General features: G+C 40.0%; 1 protein-coding gene across 1 annotated transcript in view; it reads left to right on the top strand.

The window, feature by feature from the left end:
• Positions 1-25,000, top strand: part of LOC144450346 (uncharacterized) — a 94,360-nt gene that overhangs the window by 41,485 nt on the left and 27,875 nt on the right. Inside the window, exon 4 of the mRNA XM_078140948.1 lies at positions 24,805-24,903. Coding sequence (XP_077997074.1) covers positions 24,805-24,903 — 99 coding nt within the window. The remainder of the gene's footprint in view (positions 1-24,804; positions 24,904-25,000) is intronic.

Below are 25,000 nucleotides of genomic sequence, written 5' to 3'. Positions count from 1 at the left end.
TACAAATCATTTCTTGGGGGAGTCCATATTTTAGGAAATGAGATGAGGGGAGCAACACATTTCACTTTGACTAACTTTATTTTCTAGCTTAGCATTATTTTTGGCTGTTAAAATCCTATTGCTCCGCATTGTATACAAACACCATGCGATATAGCCAGTAAGTGAACACTTAGTGACCTCAACAAATAATATTGTAGTTAGCTATGGGTATGAGGTGCTCAAAACATATTTAACTTTTACTATAACATCCTTGTAATAAACAGCCTAACCATGCAATATAGTTGGTACGGGTACAATTAGTGAGCCATAAAAATTAATATTATCTTTGCATTGTTATTTCACTTTTACTATATCACCCTTGTAACCATGGTAATGAACAACCCAGTGTTGCCTTAAATTTTGGTTTATGGTTAGGTATCATATCAAACCATGTCATCAAACCGCTGTTGACAACCATATGGCATATAGTGAATTAATTATCAGTTGTGAAGAGAGAAGTGGGTCTCACAGGAGTAAAACGGGAACAGTTGGGTAAGGTATTAGGGATAATGTTTAGATATGTTGACAGTCCCAATGACAACATTTGGAGCCAACTAGTATTTTGGAGTATTATTACCTTGGCTGGTTAATACACACACAATACACATTTGTTCCCAGACCTCACCTAGTTAATACTTAGGGACTGGTCAGTTTCTTTGGCCTGGGGGTCCGGTGGATTGGGAGGAGGGGGTCACTCTGTTTTTGAAATTGGCAGCAGGGCGGGGGGGGGGGGTCATGCTGTTTTCAGAATTGTGGATGGGGGGGGGGGTCATTGTGTTTTGGATTGTGATGGAAGAAAAAAATCCTTTTTCTACAATGGCATATAGCCTTGTCTGAAATGTGGTACATGTAAATATTTGTTCTTCTCCCTGTTTCTTACATGAATTCTTTAATATTACTCATTAGTTCAAACTTAATTATAAATATACATATACATGTATTACCTAGCACCTAGCTACCACACCACATGGACCCCCCACATGAGGTGGACATATCCTAGTCTCAACTTCTTCCCCTCTTACTGTCAAAAGTATTTCAACCCTGTGAAGTTGTTTTTTACATGTTGTTGCTGTCTTGTAAAGCTTGGAAATTATTGTCAGCAAGGGTCTGAATAGTCTCAAAATTGACTTTTCAGAGTAAAAAACCTCCAGGACTTCCAGGGGGAGACCCCCTAGGACCCCCCCCCCCCCAAATTACATGCGGTGTACACAGCCAAGTCTCAAGTTCTTCCCCCTACCTATTACTGTCAAGATGCTATCAAACTTAATATTTCAAAAATATTTTTCTTTTTACATGTTGTTGTTGTCTTGTAAAGCTTGGAAATTATTTTCTGAAAGGGCCTGAATAGTCTCAAAATTGACTTTTCAGAGTAAAAAACCTCCAGGGATTCTAGGGGAGACCTCCTAGGACCCCCCATAAGAGATATACATATTCCCTGCCCAAGCTTTCCTATACCTTTCACTGTCAAGATGCTATTAAACTCCTTTAGGAGTATATTTACCTTGTGTAGTCAATAATTATAATTATGATAGTGCTAACCGGGGATCTTATAAAGTAGATGCAAGACAGTCAAGCAGTCCACGTACTGAGTCACGATAAAAAAATACCTGTCATGTGAATATTATATAAATGGGGGGGGGGGGGTCATCATGTTTTAGAATTAAGTGATAGTGGGGGTCAGCCTGTTTTGGGTTTTACAGATAGGGTGGGTCAGTGTCTTTTTGTTGGCCCAATTTAAGAATCCACCGCACCCCCAGGCTGAAGAAACCGACCGGTCCCTTATGTACAATGCACATTTTGTTCTCAAACCTTCACTGCAAATATATATATTTTGTACTTGGACCTTCACTGGTTAATAAGATATGCGATATATATATTTTGTACTTGGACCTTCACTGGTTACTAAGGTATCCAATATATATTCTGTACTTAGACCTTCACTGGTTAAATTATTATTTCATAAATATAACTGAATCAAACAGAAACTGGTATAATTGTTTGGCCTACCTATGTTTATCACTTTGTGTTTCTTTCATAACTGTGACCCAAGGTGAAAAGTGAACTGTTTGTCTAAGGTTTGAGAATGTAGGTGATCCGATCAAGGGTTACCTAAATGACAGTTTTCTATCCATTTAGTGGGGGGGGGGGGCTGAAAATAATCATTTCAAAATATGTGTTTAAGTTTGTAGATACCCATGTATATTGAAAATGAAATATGTAATTTAACTTGGCGAAAATACAAAGTTATGAAAATCACACGTTCCAAATAATTGCAGTAGAGAATCAGACTAGCACATTTATTGTGTATTGTGTTTTCTAGCAAAGGTGCTGGTCCCATCAGTTCTTATACTACTCAAATTAAAGAAACGTTTTCATAATATAACGATTCCTGTGTTGCAAATTGTTGTCTAAGCTACTACCAGAATTGCAAAAAAATAGTAATTTTGGAAGTTCTTCATATTCACATGTAGACATTACAGCAGAGATTGTTGTCATAGTTAGTTTCTGAAAGAAGAGCACAGTCATGCATAAAGTCAGAAGGTATCTTGGCATTTTTATACATTCTCTTGAGAATTTACCAAGAAACTTGTGAAGTTATACAGTGTTTTTTCTTACAATCACTAGTTTTCCAAGACAGTAATATTCTTCTAGACGTTTCCAAAAGAGGTCTGAATTCTGAATTCTTCTTCCATCATACAATTCTTGTAACATTTGGCAAAATACCATTTTCAGTAATGGGCATTGTAGTTATATTCTGACAAGAGCACTATATTCTCATGATTGAGCTGTCAAAAGCATGTTATTTATCAGAATTATGGGATTTTTTAAAAAAAATGTAGCAAAACATTTTGAATTTTCTGATCAATGCACATTTATGTATTGATATTTATAGTTCTTTTCTTGGTCATTATCAAAAAACAGCTCACTGAAAATAAACATTTGTTGCTCTTAATTTACTATAAATTTTTTTGGCAAATTAAGCTAGTTCCTATGAAACACTCATTCCAATTTGGTGTCTTTAAGTAAGATATTTCTCTGTAACATGGAATAACTAGAGTTGGCAGTGCTAAATGCATGGTGAAATGTGTGTGTGTGTGTCTGTGTGTCTCTGTGTCTGTGTGTGTGTGTGTGTGTCTGTGTGTGTGTCTGTGTGTGTGTAAATAATACTTACATCTAAAATTTATCTTATGATATTTGGTATGCTTAAAATATCATTGTACATGTCATACTTGTAGTGTTCCATCTGCCTTTAAAATGATTTGACCATAAGTATTTTTTGTATCATTGATTCTACACACTCATTGTAATGGACATGTACCAGAAGGTTAATGGTTGAATACAAGAATCTGTATGACATGTACTTAGTTTTGATGACAGAGTTTGGACCACAGAAGTCTGAACTTTAGAAAGGTGTGGTGAAAACCAAATAAAACAACAACAACAACAACAACAACAGCAACAACAACAACAACAACAACAACAACAACAACAACAACAACATCACTATCACAAATGTTTTAACAGATACATTATTATACCCAAACGTTTTTTTCTGGTTCCAAACAATGTGATGTCATGTAAATGACAGAATCTATTTTTTTTAGAAGTACAATTCACTGTAACAATATGCTATAGCGTAGAATGCCTGCCAATATTCGAAAATACAATACTGCAATGACTATATGCAATACTGCAATGACTATATGCAATACTGCAATGACTATATGCAATACTGCAATGACTATATGCGATATGACTACATGAAATGACTATATGCGATATGACTACATGAGGTGACTACATGCGATATGACGTACATGCGATGTGACTACATGAGATGACTACATGAGATGACTACATGAGGTGACTACATGCGATATGACTACATGAGGTGACTACATGCGATATGACTACATGAGGTGGCTACATGCGATATGACTACATGCGATGACTACATGCGATATGACGTACATGCGATGTGACTACATGAGATGACTACATGAGATGACTACATGAGGTGACTACATGCGATATGACTACATGAGGTGACTACATGCGATATGACTACATGAGGTGACTACATGCGATATGACTACATGCGATATGACTACATGCGATGTGACTACATGAGATGACTACATGCAATATGACTAAATGAGATGACTACATGCGATGTGACTACATGAGATGACTACATGCGACATGACTACATGAGGTGACTACATGCGATATGACTACATGAGATGACTACATGCGATGTGACTACATGAGATGACTACATGCGATATGACTACATGAGGTGACTACATGCGATATGACTACATGCGATATGACTACATGAGATGACTACATGCGATGTGACTACATGAGATGACTACATGCGATATGACTACATGAGATGACTACATGCGACATGACTACATGAGATGACTACATGCGATATGACTACATGAGATGACTACATGCGATATGACTACATGAGGTGACTACATGCGATATGACTACATGCGATGTGACCACATGAGATGACTACATGCGATATGACTACATGAGATGACTACATGCGATATGACTACATGAGATGACTACATGCGACATGACTACATGAGATGACTACATGCGATATGACTACATGAGATGACTACATGCGATATGACTACATGAGATGACTACATGCGATATGACTACATGAGATGACTACATGAGATATGAGTACATGAGATGACTACATGCGACATGACTACATGAGATGACTACATGCGATATGACTACATGAGATGACTACATGCGATATGACTACATGAGGTGACTACATGCGATATGACTACATGCGATGTGACTACATGAGATGACTACATGCGATGTGACTACATGAGATGACTACATGCGATATGACTACATGAGATGACTACATGCGATATGACTACATGAGATGACTACATGCGATGCGACTACATGAGATGACTACATGAGATGACTACATGCGATATGACTACATGAGATGACTACATGCGATATGACTACATGAGGTGACTACATGCGATGTGACTACATGAGATGACTACATGCGATATGACTACATGAGGTGACTACATGCGATGTGACTACATGAGATGACTACATGCGATATGACTACATGAGATGACTACATGCGATGTGACTACATGAGATGACTACATGCGACATGACTACATGAGATGACTACATGCGATATGACTACATGAGGTGACTACATGCGATATGACTACATGAGGTGACTACATGCGATGTGACTACATGAGATGACTACATGCGATATGACTACATGAGGTGACTACATGCGATATGACTACATGAGATGACTACATGCGATATGACTACATGAGATGACTACATGCGATATGACTACATGAGGTGACTACATGCGATGTGACTACATGAGATGACTACATGCGATATGACTACATGAGGTGACAACATGCGATGTGACTACATGCGATATGACTACATGAGATGACTACATGCGATATGACTACATGAGGTGACTACATGCGATATGACTACATGCGACATGACTACATGAGATGACTACATGCGATATGACTACATGAGATGACTACATGCGATATGACTACATGAGATGACTACATGCGATATGACTACATGAGATGACTACATGCGATATGACTACATGAGGTGACTACATGCGATATGACTACATGCGATGTGACTACATGAGATGACTACATGCGATATGACTACATGAGATGACTACATGCGATATGACTACATGAGATGACTACATGCGATATGACTACATGAGATGACTACATGCGATATGACTACATGAGATGACTACATGCGATATGACTACATGCGATGCGACTACATGAGATGACTACATGCGATATGACTACATGAGGTGACGACATGCGATGTGACTACATGAGATGACTACATGCGATATGACTACATGAGATGACTACATGCGATATGACTACATGAGATGACTACATGAGATGACTACATGAGATGACTACATGCGATATGACTACATGAGATGACTACATGCGATATGACTACATGAGGTGACTACATGCGATGTGACTACATGAGATGACTACACGATATGACTACATGAGGTGACTACATGCGTTGTGACTACATGAGATGACTACATGCGATATGACTACATGAGATGACTACATGCGATATGACTACATGAGATGACTACATGCGATGTGACTACATGAGATGACTACATGCGATGTGACTACATGAGATGACTACATGCGATATGACTACATGAGATGACTACATGCGATATGACTACATGAGATGACTACATGCGATGTGACTACATGAGATGACTACATGCGACATGACTACATGAGGTGACTATATGCGATGTGACTACATGAGATGACTACATGCGATATGACTACATGAGATGACTACATGCGATATGACTACATGAGATGACTACATGCGATATGACTACATGCGATATGACTACATGCGATGCGACTACATGAGATGACTACATGAGATGACTACATGCGATGACTACATGCGATATGACTACATGAGATGACTACATGCGATATGACTACATGCGATGCGACTACATGAGATGACTACATGAGATGACTACATGCGATATGACTACATGAGATGACTACATGCGATATGACTACATGAGGTGACTACATGCGATGTGACTACATGAGATGACTACATGCGATATGACTACATGAGATGACTACATGCGATGTGACTACATGAGATGACTACATGCGACATGACTACATGAGATGACTACATGCGATATGACTACATGAGGTGACTACATGCGATATGACTACATGAGGTGACTACATGCGATGTGACTACATGAGATGACTACATGCGATATGACTACATGAGGTGACTACATGCGATATGACTACATGAGATGACTACATGCGATATGACTACATGAGATGACTACATGCGATATGACTACATGAGGTGACTACATGCGATGTGACTACATGAGATGACTACATGCGATATGACTACATGAGGTGACAACATGCGATGTGACTACATGAGATGACTACATGCGATATGACTACATGAGATGACTACATGCGATATGACTATACATGAGATAACTACATGCGATGTGACTACATGAGATGACTACATGCGATATGACTACATGAGATGACTACATGCGATATGACTACATGCGATATGACTACATGAGATGACTACATGCGATATGACTACATGAGGTGACTACATGCGATATGACTACATGCGACATGACTACATGAGATGACTACATGCGATATGACTACATGAGATGACTACATGCGATATGACTACATGAGATGACTACATGCGATATGACTACATGAGATGACTACATGCGATATGACTACATGAGGTGACTACATGCGATATGACTACATGCGATGTGACTACATGAGATGACTACATGCGATATGACTACATGAGATGACTACATGCGATATGACTACATGAGATGACTACATGCGATATGACTACATGAGATGACTACATGCGATATGACTACATGCGATGCGACTACATGAGATGACTACATGCGATATGACTACATGAGGTGACGACATGCGATGTGACTACATGAGATGACTACATGCGATATGACTACATGAGATGACTACATGCGATATGACTACATGAGATGACTACATGCGATATGACTACATGAGGTGACTACATGCGATATGACTACATGCGATGTGACCACATGAGATGACTACATGCGATATGACTACATGAGATGACTACATGCGATATGACTACATGAGATGACTACATGCGATATGACTACATGAGATGACTACATGCGATATGACTACATGAGGTGACTACATGCGATATGACTACATGCGATGTGACTACATGAGATGACTACATGCGATATGACTACATGAGATGACTACATGCGATATGACTACATGAGGTGACTACATGCGATATGACTACATGAGGTGACTACATGCGATGTGACTACATGCGATATGACTACATGCGATATGACTACATGAGATGACTACATGCGATATGACTACATGAGGTGACTACATGCGATATGACTACATGCGACATGACTACATGAGATGACTACATGCGATATGACTACATGAGATGACTACATGCGATATGACTACATGAGATGACTACATGCGATATGACTACATGAGATGACTACATGCGATATGACTACATGAGGTGACTACATGCGATATGACTACATGCGATGTGACTACATGAGATGACTACATGCGATATGACTACATGAGATGACTACATGCGATATGACTACATGAGGTGACTACATGCGATATGACGTACATGCGATGTGACTACATGAGATGACTACATGAGATGACTACATGAGGTGACTACATGCGATATGACTACATGAGGTGACTACATGCGATATGACTACATGAGGTGGCTACATGCGATATGACTACATGCGATGACTACATGCGATATGACGTACATGCGATGTGACTACATGAGATGACTACATGAGATGACTACATGAGGTGACTACATGCGATATGACTACATGAGGTGACTACATGCGATATGACTACATGAGGTGACTACATGCGATATGACTACATGCGATATGACTACATGCGATGTGACTACATGAGATGACTACATGCAATATGACTAAATGAGATGACTACATGCGATGTGACTACATGAGATGACTACATGCGACATGACTACATGAGGTGACTACATGCGATATGACTACATGAGATGACTACATGCGATGTGACTACATGAGATGACTACATGCGATATGACTACATGAGGTGACTACATGCGATATGACTACATGCGATATGACTACATGAGATGACTACATGCGATGTGACTACATGAGATGACTACATGCGATATGACTACATGAGATGACTACATGCGACATGACTACATGAGATGACTACATGCGATATGACTACATGAGATGACTACATGCGATATGACTACATGAGGTGACTACATGCGATATGACTACATGCGATGTGACCACATGAGATGACTACATGCGATATGACTACATGAGATGACTACATGCGATATGACTACATGAGATGACTACATGCGACATGACTACATGAGATGACTACATGCGATATGACTACATGAGATGACTACATGCGATATGACTACATGAGATGACTACATGCGATATGACTACATGAGATGACTACATGAGATATGAGTACATGAGATGACTACATGCGACATGACTACATGAGATGACTACATGCGATATGACTACATGAGATGACTACATGCGATATGACTACATGAGGTGACTACATGCGATATGACTACATGCGATGTGACTACATGAGATGACTACATGCGATATGACTACATGAGATGACTACATGCGATATGACTACATGAGATGACTACATGCGATGCGACTACATGAGATGACTACATGCGATGCGACTACATGAGATGACTACATGAGATGACTACATGCGATATGACTACATGAGATGACTACATGCGATATGACTACATGAGGTGACTACATGCGATGTGACTACATGAGATGACTACATGCGATATGACTACATGAGGTGACTACATGCGATGTGACTACATGAGATGACTACATGCGATATGACTACATGAGATGACTACATGCGATGTGACTACATGAGATGACTACATGCGACATGACTACATGAGATGACTACATGCGATATGACTACATGAGGTGACTACATGCGATATGACTACATGAGGTGACTACATGCGATGTGACTACATGAGATGACTACATGCGATATGACTACATGAGGTGACTACATGCGATATGACTACATGAGATGACTACATGCGATATGACTACATGAGATGACTACATGCGATATGACTACATGAGGTGACTACATGCGATGTGACTACATGAGATGACTACATGCGATATGACTACATGAGGTGACAACATGCGATGTGACTACATGCGATATGACTACATGAGATGACTACATGCGATATGACTACATGAGGTGACTACATGCGATATGACTACATGCGACATGACTACATGAGATGACTACATGCGATATGACTACATGAGATGACTACATGCGATATGACTACATGAGATGACTACATGCGATATGACTACATGAGATGACTACATGCGATATGACTACATGAGGTGACTACATGCGATATGACTACATGCGATGTGACTACATGAGATGACTACATGCGATATGACTACATGAGATGACTACATGCGATATGACTACATGAGATGACTACATGCGATATGACTACATGAGATGACTACATGCGATATGACTACATGAGATGACTACATGCGATATGACTACATGCGATGCGACTACATGAGATGACTACATGCGATATGACTACATGAGGTGACGACATGCGATGTGACTACATGAGATGACTACATGCGATATGACTACATGAGATGACTACATGCGATATGACTACATGAGATGACTACATGAGATGACTACATGAGATGACTACATGCGATATGACTACATGAGATGACTACATGCGATATGACTACATGAGGTGACTACATGCGATGTGACCTCATGAGATGACTACACGATATGACTACATGAGGTGACTACATGCGTTGTGACTACATGAGATGACTACATGCGATATGACTACATGAGATGACTACATGCGATATGACTACATGAGATGACTACATGCGATGTGACTACATGAGATGACTACATGCGATGTGACTACATGAGATGACTACATGCGATATGACTACATGAGATGACTACATGCGATATGACTACATGAGATGACTACATGCGATGTGACTACATGAGATGACTACATGCGACATGACTACATGAGGTGACTATATGCGATGTGACTACATGAGATGACTACATGCGATATGACTACATGAGATGACTACATGCGATATGACTACATGAGATGACTACATGCGATATGACTACATGCGATATGACTACATGCGATGCGACTACATGAGATGACTACATGAGATGACTACATGCGATGACTACATGCGATATGACTACATGAGATGACTACATGCGATATGACTACATGCGATGCGACTACATGAGATGACTACATGAGATGACTACATGCGATATGACTACATGAGATGACTACATGCGATATGACTACATGAGGTGACTACATGCGATGTGACTACATGAGATGACTACATGCGATATGACTACATGAGATGACTACATGCGATGTGACTACATGAGATGACTACATGCGACATGACTACATGAGATGACTACATGCGATATGACTACATGAGGTGACTACATGCGATATGACTACATGAGGTGACTACATGCGATGTGACTACATGAGATGACTACATGCGATATGACTACATGAGGTGACTACATGCGATATGACTACATGAGATGACTACATGCGATATGACTACATGAGATGACTACATGCGATATGACTACATGAGGTGACTACATGCGATGTGACTACATGAGATGACTACATGCGATATGACTACATGAGGTGACAACATGCGATGTGACTACATGAGATGACTACATGCGATATGACTACATGAGATGACTACATGCGATATGACTATACATGAGATAACTACATGCGATGTGACTACATGAGATGACTACATGCGATATGACTACATGAGATGACTACATGCGATATGACTACATGCGATATGACTACATGAGATGACTACATGCGATATGACTACATGAGGTGACTACATGCGATATGACTACATGCGACATGACTACATGAGATGACTACATGCGATATGACTACATGAGATGACTACATGCGATATGACTACATGAGATGACTACATGCGATATGACTACATGAGATGACTACATGCGATATGACTACATGAGGTGACTACATGCGATATGACTACATGCGATGTGACTACATGAGATGACTACATGCGATATGACTACATGAGATGACTACATGCGATATGACTACATGAGATGACTACATGCGATATGACTACATGAGATGACTACATGCGATATGACTACATGCGATGCGACTACATGAGATGACTACATGCGATATGACTACATGAGGTGACGACATGCGATGTGACTACATGAGATGACTACATGCGATATGACTACATGAGATGACTACATGCGATATGACTACATGAGATGACTACATGCGATATGACTACATGAGGTGACTACATGCGATATGACTACATGCGATGTGACCACATGAGATGACTACATGCGATATGACTACATGAGATGACTACATGCGATATGACTACATGAGATGACTACATGCGATATGACTACATGAGATGACTACATGCGATATGACTACATGAGGTGACTACATGCGATATGACTACATGCGATGTGACTACATGAGATGACTACATGCGATATGACTACATGAGATGACTACATGCGATATGACTACATGAGGTGACTACATGCGATATGACTACATGAGGTGACTACATGCGATGTGACTACATGCGATATGACTACATGCGATATGACTACATGAGATGACTACATGCGATATGACTACATGAGGTGACTACATGCGATATGACTACATGCGACATGACTACATGAGATGACTACATGCGATATGACTACATGAGATGACTACATGCGATATGACTACATGAGATGACTACATGCGATATGACTACATGAGATGACTACATGCGATATGACTACATGAGGTGACTACATGCGATATGACTACATGCGATGTGACTACATGAGATGACTACATGCGATATGACTACATGAGATGACTACATGCGATATGACTACATGAGATGACTACATGCGATATGACTACATGAGATGACTACATGCGATATGACTACATGAGATGACTACATGCGATATGACTACATGCGATGCGACTACATGAGATGACTACATGCGATATGACTACATGAGGTGACGACATGCGATGTGACTACATGAGATGACTACATGCGATATGACTACATGAGATGACTACATGCGATATGACTACATGAGATGACTACATGAGATGACTACATGAGATGACTACATGCGATATGACTACATGAGATGACTACATGCGATATGACTACATGAGGTGACTACATGCGATGTGACTACATGAGATGACTACACGATATGACTACATGAGGTGACTACATGCGTTGTGACTACATGAGATGACTACATGCGATATGACTACATGAGATGACTACATGCGATATGACTACATGAGATGACTACATGCGATATGACTACATGAGGTGACAACATGCGATGTGACTACATGAGATGACTACATGCGATATGACTACATGAGATGACTACATGCGATATGACTATACATGAGATAACTACATGCGATGTGACTACATGAGATGACTACATGCGATATGACTACATGAGATGACTACATGCGATATGACTACATGCGATATGACTACATGAGATGACTACATGCGATATGACTACATGAGGTGACTACATGCGATATGACTACATGCGACATGACTACATGAGATGACTACATGCGATATGACTACATGAGATGACTACATGCGATATGACTACATGAGATGACTACATGCGATATGACTACATGAGATGACTACATGCGATATGACTACATGAGGTGACTACATGCGATATGACTACATGCGATGTGACTACATGAGATGACTACATGCGATATGACTACATGAGATGACTACATGCGATATGACTACATGAGATGACTACATGCGATATGACTACATGAGATGACTACATGCGATATGACTACATGCGATGCGACTACATGAGATGACTACATGCGATATGACTACATGAGGTGACGACATGCGATGTGACTACATGAGATGACTACATGCGATATGACTACATGAGATGACTACATGCGATATGACTACATGAGATGACTACATGCGATATGACTACATGAGGTGACTACATGCGATATGACTACATGCGATGTGACCACATGAGATGACTACATGCGATATGACTACATGAGATGACTACATGCGATATGACTACATGAGATGACTACATGCGACATGACTACATGAGATGACTACATGCGATATGACTACATGAGATGACTACATGCGATATGACTACATGAGATGACTACATGCGATATGACTACATGAGATGACTACATGAGATATGAGTACATGAGATGACTACATGCGACATGACTACATGAGATGACTACATGCGATATGACTACATGAGATGACTACATGCGATATGACTACATGAGGTGACTACATGCGATATGACTACATGCGATGTGACTACATGAGATGACTACATGCGATGTGACTACATGAGATGACTACATGCGATATGACTACATGAGATGACTACATGCGATATGACTACATGAGATGACTACATGCGATATGACTACATGAGATGACTACATGCGATATGACTACATGCGATATGACTACATGCGATGCGACTACATGAGCTGACTACATGAGATGACTACATGCAATATGACTACATGAGATGACTACATGCGATATGACTACATGAGGTGACTACATGCGATGTGACTACATGAGATGACTACATGCGATATGACTACATGAGATGACTACATGCGATGTGACTACATGAGATGACTACATGCGACATGACTACATGAGATGACTGCATGCGATATGACTACATGAGGTGACTACATGCGATATGACTACATGAGGTGACTACATGCGATGTGACTACATGAGATGACTACATGCGATATGACTACATGAGGTGACTACATGCGATATGACTACATGAGATGACTACATGCGATATGACTACATGAGATGACTACATGCGATATGACTACATGAGGTGACTACATGCGATGTGACTACATGAGATGACTACATGCGATATGACTACATGAGGTGACAACATGCGATGTGACTACATGAGATGACTACATGCGATATGACTACATGAGATGACTACATGCGATATGACTATACATGAGATAACTACATGCGATGTGACTACATGAGATGACTACATGCGATATGACTACATGAGATGACTACATGCGATATGACTACATGCGATATGACTACATGAGATGACTACATGCGATATGACTACATGAGGTGACTACATGCGATATGACTACATGCGACATGACTACATGAGATGACTACATGCGATATGACTACATGAGATGACTACATGCGATATGACTACATGAGATGACTACATGCGATATGACTACATGAGATGACTACATGCGATATGACTACATGAGGTGACTACATGCGATATGACTACATGCGATGTGACTACATGAGATGACTACATGCGATATGACTACATGAGATGACTACATGCGATATGACTACATGAGATGACTACATGCGATGACTACATGAGATGACTACATGCGATATGACTACATGAGATGACTACATGCGATATGACTACATGCGATGCGACTACATGAGATGACTACATGCGATATGACTACATGAGGTGACGACATGCGATGTGACTACATGAGATGACTACATGCGATATGACTACATGAGATGACTACATGCGATATGACTACATGAGATGACTACATGAGATGACTACATGAGATGACTACATGCGATATGACTACATGAGATGACTACATGCGATATGACTACATGAGGTGACTACATGCGATGTGACTACATGAGATGACTACACGATATGACTACATGAGGTGACTACATGTGTTGTGACTACATGAGATGACTACATGCGATATGACTACATGAGATGACTACATGCGATATGACTACATGAGATGACTACATGCGATGTGACTACATGAGATGACTACATGCGATGTGACTACATGAGATGACTACATGCGATATGACTACATGAGATGACTACATGCGATATGACTACATGAGATGACTACATGCGATGTGACTACATGAGATGACTACATGCGACATGACTACATGAGGTGACTATATGCGATGTGACTACATGAGATGACTACATGCGATATGACTACATGAGATGACTACATGCGATATGACTACATGAGATGACTACATGCGATATGACTACATGCGATATGACTACATGCGATGCGACTACATGAGATGACTACATGAGATGACTACATGCGATGACTACATGCGATATGACTACATGAGATGACTACATGCGATATGAGTACATGCGATGCGACTACATGAGATGACTACATGCGATATGACTACATGAGATGACTACATGCGATATGACTACATGAGGTGACTACATGCGATGTGACTACATGAGATGACTACATGCGATATGACTACATGAGATGACTACATGCGATGTGACTACATGAGATGACTACATGCGACATGACTACATGAGATGACTACATGCGATATGACTACATGAGGTGACTACATGCGATATGACTACATGAGGTGACTACATGCGATGACTACATGCGATATGACTACATGAGGTGACTACATGCGATATGACTACATGAGATGACTACATGCGATATGACTACATGAGATGACTACATACGATATGACTACATGAGGTGACTACATGCGATGTGACTACATGAGATGACTACATGCGATATGACTACATGAGGTGACAACATGCGATGTGACTACATGAGATGACTACATGCGATATGACTACATGAGATGACTACATGCGATATGACTATACATGAGATAACTACATGCGATGTGACTACATGAGATGACTACATGCGATATGACTACATGAGATGACTACATGCGATATGACTACATGCGATATGACTACATGAGATGACTACATGCGATATGACTACATGAGGTGACTACATGCGATATGACTACATGCGACATGACTACATGAGATGACTACATGCGATATGACTACATGAGATGACTACATGCGATATGACTACATGAGATGACTACATGCGATATGACTACATGAGATGACTACATGCGATATGACTACATGAGGTGACTACATGCGATATGACTACATGCGATGTGACTACATGAGATGACTACATGCGATATGACTACATGAGATGACTACATGCGATATGACTACATGAGATGACTACATGCGATATGACTACATGAGATGACTACATGCGATATGACTACATGAGATGACTACATGCGATATGACTACATGAGATGACTACATGCGATATGACTACATGAGATGACTACATGAGATGACTACATGAGATGACTACATGCGATATGACTACATGAGATGACTACATGCGATATGACTACATGAGGTGACTACATGCGATGTGACTACATGAGATGACTACACGATATGACTACATGAGGTGACTACATGCGTTGTGACTACATGAGATGACTACATGCGATATGACTACATGAGATGACTACATGCGATATGACTACATGAGATGACTACATGCGATGTGACTAGATGAGATGACTACATGCGATGTGACTACATGAGATGACTACATGCGATATGACTACATGAGATGACTACATGCGATATGACTACATGAGATGACTACATGCGATGTGACTACATGAGATGACTACATGCGACATGACTACATGAGGTGACTATATGCGATGTGACTACATGAGATGACTACATGCGATATGACTACATGAGATGACTACATGCGATATGACTACATGAGATGACTACATGCGATATGACTACATGCGATATGACTACATGCGATGCGACTACATGAGATGACTACATGAGATGACTACATGCGATGACTACATGCGATATGACTACATGAGATGACTACATGCGATATGACTACATGCGATATGACTACATGAGATGACTACATGCGATATGACTTCATGAGGTGACTACATGCGATATGACTACATGCGACATGACTACATGAGATGACTACATGCGATATGACTACATGAGATGACTACATGCGATATGACTACATGAGATGACTACATGCGATATGACTACATGAGATGACTACATGCGATATGACTACATGAGGTGACTACATGCGATATGACTACATGCGATGTGACTACATGAGATGACTACATGCGATGTGACTACATGAGATGACTACATGCGATATGACTACATGAGATGACTACATGCGATATGACTACATGAGATGACTACATGCGATATGACTACATGAGATGACTTCATGCAATATGACTACATGCGATATGACTACATGCGATGCGACTACATGAGATGACTACATGAGATGACTACATGCGATATGACTACATGAGATGACTACATGCGATATGACTACATGAGGTGACGACATGCGATATGACTACATGAGGTGACTACATGCGATATGACTACATGAGGTGACTACATGCGATGTGACTACATGAGATGACTACATGCGATATGACTACATGAGGTGACTACATGCGATATGACTACATGAGATGACTACATGCGATATGACTACATGAGATGACTACATGCGATATGACTACATGAGGTGACTACATGCGATGTGACTACATGAGATGACTACATGCGATATGACTACATGAGGTGACAACATGCGATGTGACTACATGAGATGACTACATGCGATATGACTACATGAGATGACTACATGCGATATGACTATACATGAGATAACTACATGCGATGTGACTACATGAGATGACTACATGCGATATGACTACATGAGATGACTACATGCGATATGACTACATGCGATATGACTACATGAGGTGACTACATGCGATATGACTACATGAGGTGACTACATGCGATATGACTACATGCGACATGACTACATGAGATGACTACATGCGATATGACTACATGAGATGACTACATGCGATATGACTACATGAGGTGACTACATGCGATATGACTACATGAGATGACTACATGCGATATGACTACATGAGGTGACTACATGCGATATGACTACATGCGATGTGACTACATGAGATGACTACATGCGATATGACTACATGAGATGACTACATGCGATATGACTACATGAGATGACTACATGCGATATGACTACATGAGATGACTACATGCGATATGACTACATGAGATGACTACATGCGATATGACTACATGCGATGCGACTACATGAGATGACTACATGCGATATGACTACATGAGGTGACGACATGCGATGTGACTACATGAGATGACTACATGCGATATGACTACATGAGATGACTACATGCGATATGACTACATGAGATGACTACATGAGATGACTACATGAGATGACTACATGCGATATGCCTACATGAGATGACTACATGCGATATGACTACATGAGGTGACTACATGCGATGTGACTACATGAGATGACTACACGATATGACTACATGAGGTGACTACATGCGTTGTGACTACATGAGATGACTACATGCGATATGACTACATGAGATGACTACATGCGATATGACTACATGAGATGACTACATGCGATGTGACTACATCAGATGACTACATGCGATGTGACTACATGAGATGACTACATGCGATATGACTACATGAGATGACTACATGCGATATGACTACATGAGATGACTACATGCGATGTGACTACATGAGATGACTACATGCGACATTACTACATGAGGTGACTATATGCGATGTGACTACATGAGATGACTACATGCGATATGACTACATGAGATGACTACATGCGATATGACTACATGAGATGACTACATGCGATATGACTACATGCGATATGACTACATGCGATGCGACTACATGAGATGACTACATGAGATGACTACATGCGATGACTACATGCGATATGACTACATGAGATGACTACATGCGATATGACTACATGCGATATGACTACATGAGATGACTACATGCGATATGACTACATGAGGTGACTACATGCGATATGACTACATGCGACATGACTACATGAGATGACTACATGCGATATGACTACATGAGATGACTACATGCGATATGACTACATGAGATGACTACATGCGATATGACTACATGAGATGACTACATGCGATATGACTACATGAGGTGACTACATGCGATATGACTACATGCGATGTGACTACATGAGATGACTACATGCGATGTGACTACATGAGATGACTACATGCGATATGACTACATGAGATGACTACATGCGATATGACTACATGAGATGACTACATGCGATATGACTACATGAGATGACTACATGCAATATGACTACATGCGATATGACTACATGCGATGCGACTACATGAGATGACTACATGAGATGACTACATGCGATATGACTACATGAGATGACTACATGCGATATGACTACATGAGGTGACAACATGCGATGTGACTACATGAGATGACTTCATGCGATATGACTACATGAGATGACTACATGCGATATGACTGCATGAGATGACTACATGAGATGACTACATGAGATGACTACATGCGATATGACTACATGAGATGACTACATGCGATATGACTACATGAGGTGACTACATGCGATGTGACTACATGAGATGACTACATGCGATGACTACATGCGATATGACTACATGAGATGACTACATGCGATATGACTACATGCGATATGACTACATGAGATGACTACATGCGATATGACTACATGAGGTGACTACATGCGATATGACTACATGCGACATGACTACATGAGATGACTACATGCGATATGACTACATGAGATGACTACATGCGATATGACTACATGAGATGACTACATGCGATATGACTACATGAGAAGACTACATGCGATATGACTACATGAGGTGACTACATGCGATATGACTACATGCGATGTGACTACATGAGATGACTACATGCGATGTGACTACATGAGATGACTACATGCGATATGACTACATGAGATGACTACATGCGATATGACTACATGAGATGACTACATGCGATATGACTACATGAGATGACTACATGCAATATGACTACATGCGATATGACTACATGCGATGCGACTACATGAGATGACTACATGAGATGACTACATGCGATATGACTACATGAGATGACTACATGCGATATGACTACATGAGGTGACGACATGCGATATGACTACATGAGGTGACTACATGCGATATGACTACATGAGGTGACTACATGCGATGTGACTACATGAGATGACTACATGCGATATGACTACATGAGATGACTACATGCGATATGACTACATGAGATGACTACATGCGATATGACTACATGAGATGACTACATGCGATATGACTACATGAGGTGACTACATGCGATGTGACTACATGAGATGACTACATGCGATATGACTACATGAGGTGACAACATGCGATGTGACTACATGAGATGACTACATGCGATATGACTACACGAGATGACTACATGCGATATGACTATACATGAGATAACTACATGCGATGTGACTACATGAGATGACTACATGCGATATGACTACATGAGATGACTACATGCGATATGACTACATGCGATATGACTACATGAGATGACTACATGCGATATGACTACATGAGGTGACTACATGCGATATGACTACATGCGACATGACTACATGAGATGACTACATGCGATATGACTACATGAGATGACTACATGCGATATGACTACATGAGATGACTACATGCGATATGACTACATGAGATGACTACATGCGATATGACTACATGAGGTGACTACATGCGATATGACTACATGCGATGTGACTACATGAGATGACTACATGCGATATGACTACATGAGATGACTACATGCGATATGACTACATGAGATGACTACATGCGATATGACTACATGAGATGACTACATGCGATATGACTACATGAGATGACTACATGCGATATGACTACATGCGATGCGACTACATGAGATGACTACATGCGATATGACTACATGAGGTGACGACATGCGATGTGACTACATGAGATGACTACATGCGATATGACTACATGAGATGACTACATGCGATATGACTACATGAGATGACTACATGAGATGACTACATGAGATGACTACATGCGATATGCCTACATGAGATGACTACATGCGATATGACTACATGAGGTGACTACATGCGATGTGACTACATGAGATGACTACACGATATGACTACATGAGGTGACTACATGCGTTGTGACTACATGAGATGACTACATGCGATATGACTACATGAGATGACTACATGCGATATGACTACATGAGATGACTACATGCGATGTGACTACATGAGATGACTACATGCGATGTGACTACATGAGATGACTACATGCGATATGACTACATGAGATGACTACATGCGATATGACTACATGAGATGACTACATGCGATGTGACTACATGAGATGACTACATGCGACATGACTACATGAGGTGACTATATGCGATGTGACTACATGAGATGACTACATGCGATATGACTACATGAGATGACTACATGCGATATGACTACATGAGATGACTACATGCGATATGACTACATGCGATATGACTACATGCGATGCGACTACATGAGATGACTACATGAGATGACTACATGCGATGACTACATGCGATATGACTACATGAGATGACTACATGCGATATGACTACATGCGATATGACTACATGAGATGACTACATGCGATATGACTACATGAGGTGACTACATGCGATATGACTACATGCGACATGACTACATGAGATGACTACATGCGATATGACTACATGAGATGACTACATGCGATATGACTACATGAGATGACTACATGCGATATGACTACATGAGATGACTACATGCGATATGACTACATGAGGTGACTACATGCGATATGACTACATGCGATGTGACTACATGAGATGACTACATGCGATGTGACTACATGAGATGACTACATGCGATATGACTACATGAGATGACTACATGCGATATGACTACATGAGATGACTACATGCGATATGACTACATGAGATGACTACATGCAATATGACTACATGCGATATGACTACATGCGATGCGACTACATGAGATGACTACATGAGATGACTACATGCGATATGACTACATGAGATGACTACATGCGATATGACTACATGAGGTGACAACATGCGATGTGACTACATGAGATGACTTCATGCGATATGACTACATGAGATGACTACATGCGATATGACTACATGAGATGACTACATGAGATGACTACATGAGATGACTACATGCGATATGACTACATGAGATGACTACATGCGATATGACTACATGAGGTGACTACATGCGATGTGACTACATGAGATGACTACATGCGATATGACTACATGAGGTGACTACATGCGTTGTGACTACATGAGATGACTACATGCGATATGACTACATGAGATGACTACATGCGATATGACTACATGAGATGACTACATGCGATGTGACTACATGAGATGACTACATGCGATGTGACTACATGAGATGACTACATGCGATATGACTACATGAGATGACTACATGCGATATGACTACATGAGGTGACTACATGCGATGTGACTACATGAGATGACTACATGCGACATGACTACATGAGGTGACTATATGCGATGTGACTACATGAGATGACTACATGCGATATGACTACATGAGATGACTACATGCGATATGACTACATGAGATGACTACATGCGATATGACTACATGCGATATGACTACATGCGATGCGACTACATGAGATGACTACATGAGATGACTACATGCGATATGACTACATGAGATGACCACATGCGATATGACTACATGAGATGACTACATGCGATGTGACTACATGAGGTGACTACATGCAATATGACTACATGAGATGACTACATGCTATACTGCGATGCGAGATGATGACATGATATGCGGCGATTTTGTAATGACGTTATGCCATTCGTAGATTATTCAATATGCATAAGGGGTAGACCATTCGATATCCTGGGGGGCTTTGAAGATTGGTGGAGAGTCATTATTTTTTTTCCCACCTGCTTGCCTGAGAATTATTTTTTTCTCCTTCGCCTATGCTGGCAACTTTTTTTTTCTTTGCTTTTCTGAGATATCCGTATTTTTTTTACGTCAATGTTGAACACCTACATTTGTTGCCACAATTTTCTGTTTGGTTTTGGCACACGGTAATAGAGAGTGTAAAAAGATGTTCTATCACACACATATTATATTTTGAAAATAAGAATCATCGCATATAGTCATTGCAGTATTGCATATAGTCATTGCAGTATTGCATATAGTCATTGCAGTATTGAATTTTCGAATATTGGCAGGCATTCAACGCCATAAATATGCATTAAGAACCACACAGAACATGATACCATGATTGACACATTTGACCATTTTGAACACAGTATGGCAAGGAATATTATTGAGGTGCATGTCTAGGAATGTTTGTGATTTTACCAAAAATATCATCAATTCTTATAATGACTTCTGACAGGTATTTTATCAAAATAAATACTTTTACAGTACACATTACATGTAATAAATACAAATAACGTCAAATTTTAAATACATAGTTTTTTCTAGGTGAACATTAACCAATCTATATATATAATAATAATAAGACTTGGGAAACATTTCAAGTAATTTTACACATATTATTGATATAATACATTGCAATATTATAACAGGAGGATTAATACATAATGTGTCTTTTAATTATAGTTCAACAAGACAAGTCTACATTATGGAGCTGAGAAAGGGCATTTGGATATCTGTAAATTGCTGCTGGAAGCTGGGGCCCAAGTAAATGCTGCTGCTATCGTAAGTTGATTTTAGATGACTAATATCTTATTTATCTACTCTGTGACATATACACACATCCCAATGTGAGGTCAATTGATTTTTTCAGAGAATATTT

The sequence above is a fragment of the Glandiceps talaboti genome, chromosome 19 (assembly GCF_964340395.1).
Source record: "Glandiceps talaboti chromosome 19, keGlaTala1.1, whole genome shotgun sequence".
NCBI lineage: Eukaryota > Metazoa > Hemichordata > Enteropneusta > Spengelidae > Glandiceps > Glandiceps talaboti.
The sequence above is the reverse complement of the archived record's forward strand: the minus strand, read 5'-3'. Positions and strand labels throughout refer to the sequence as shown.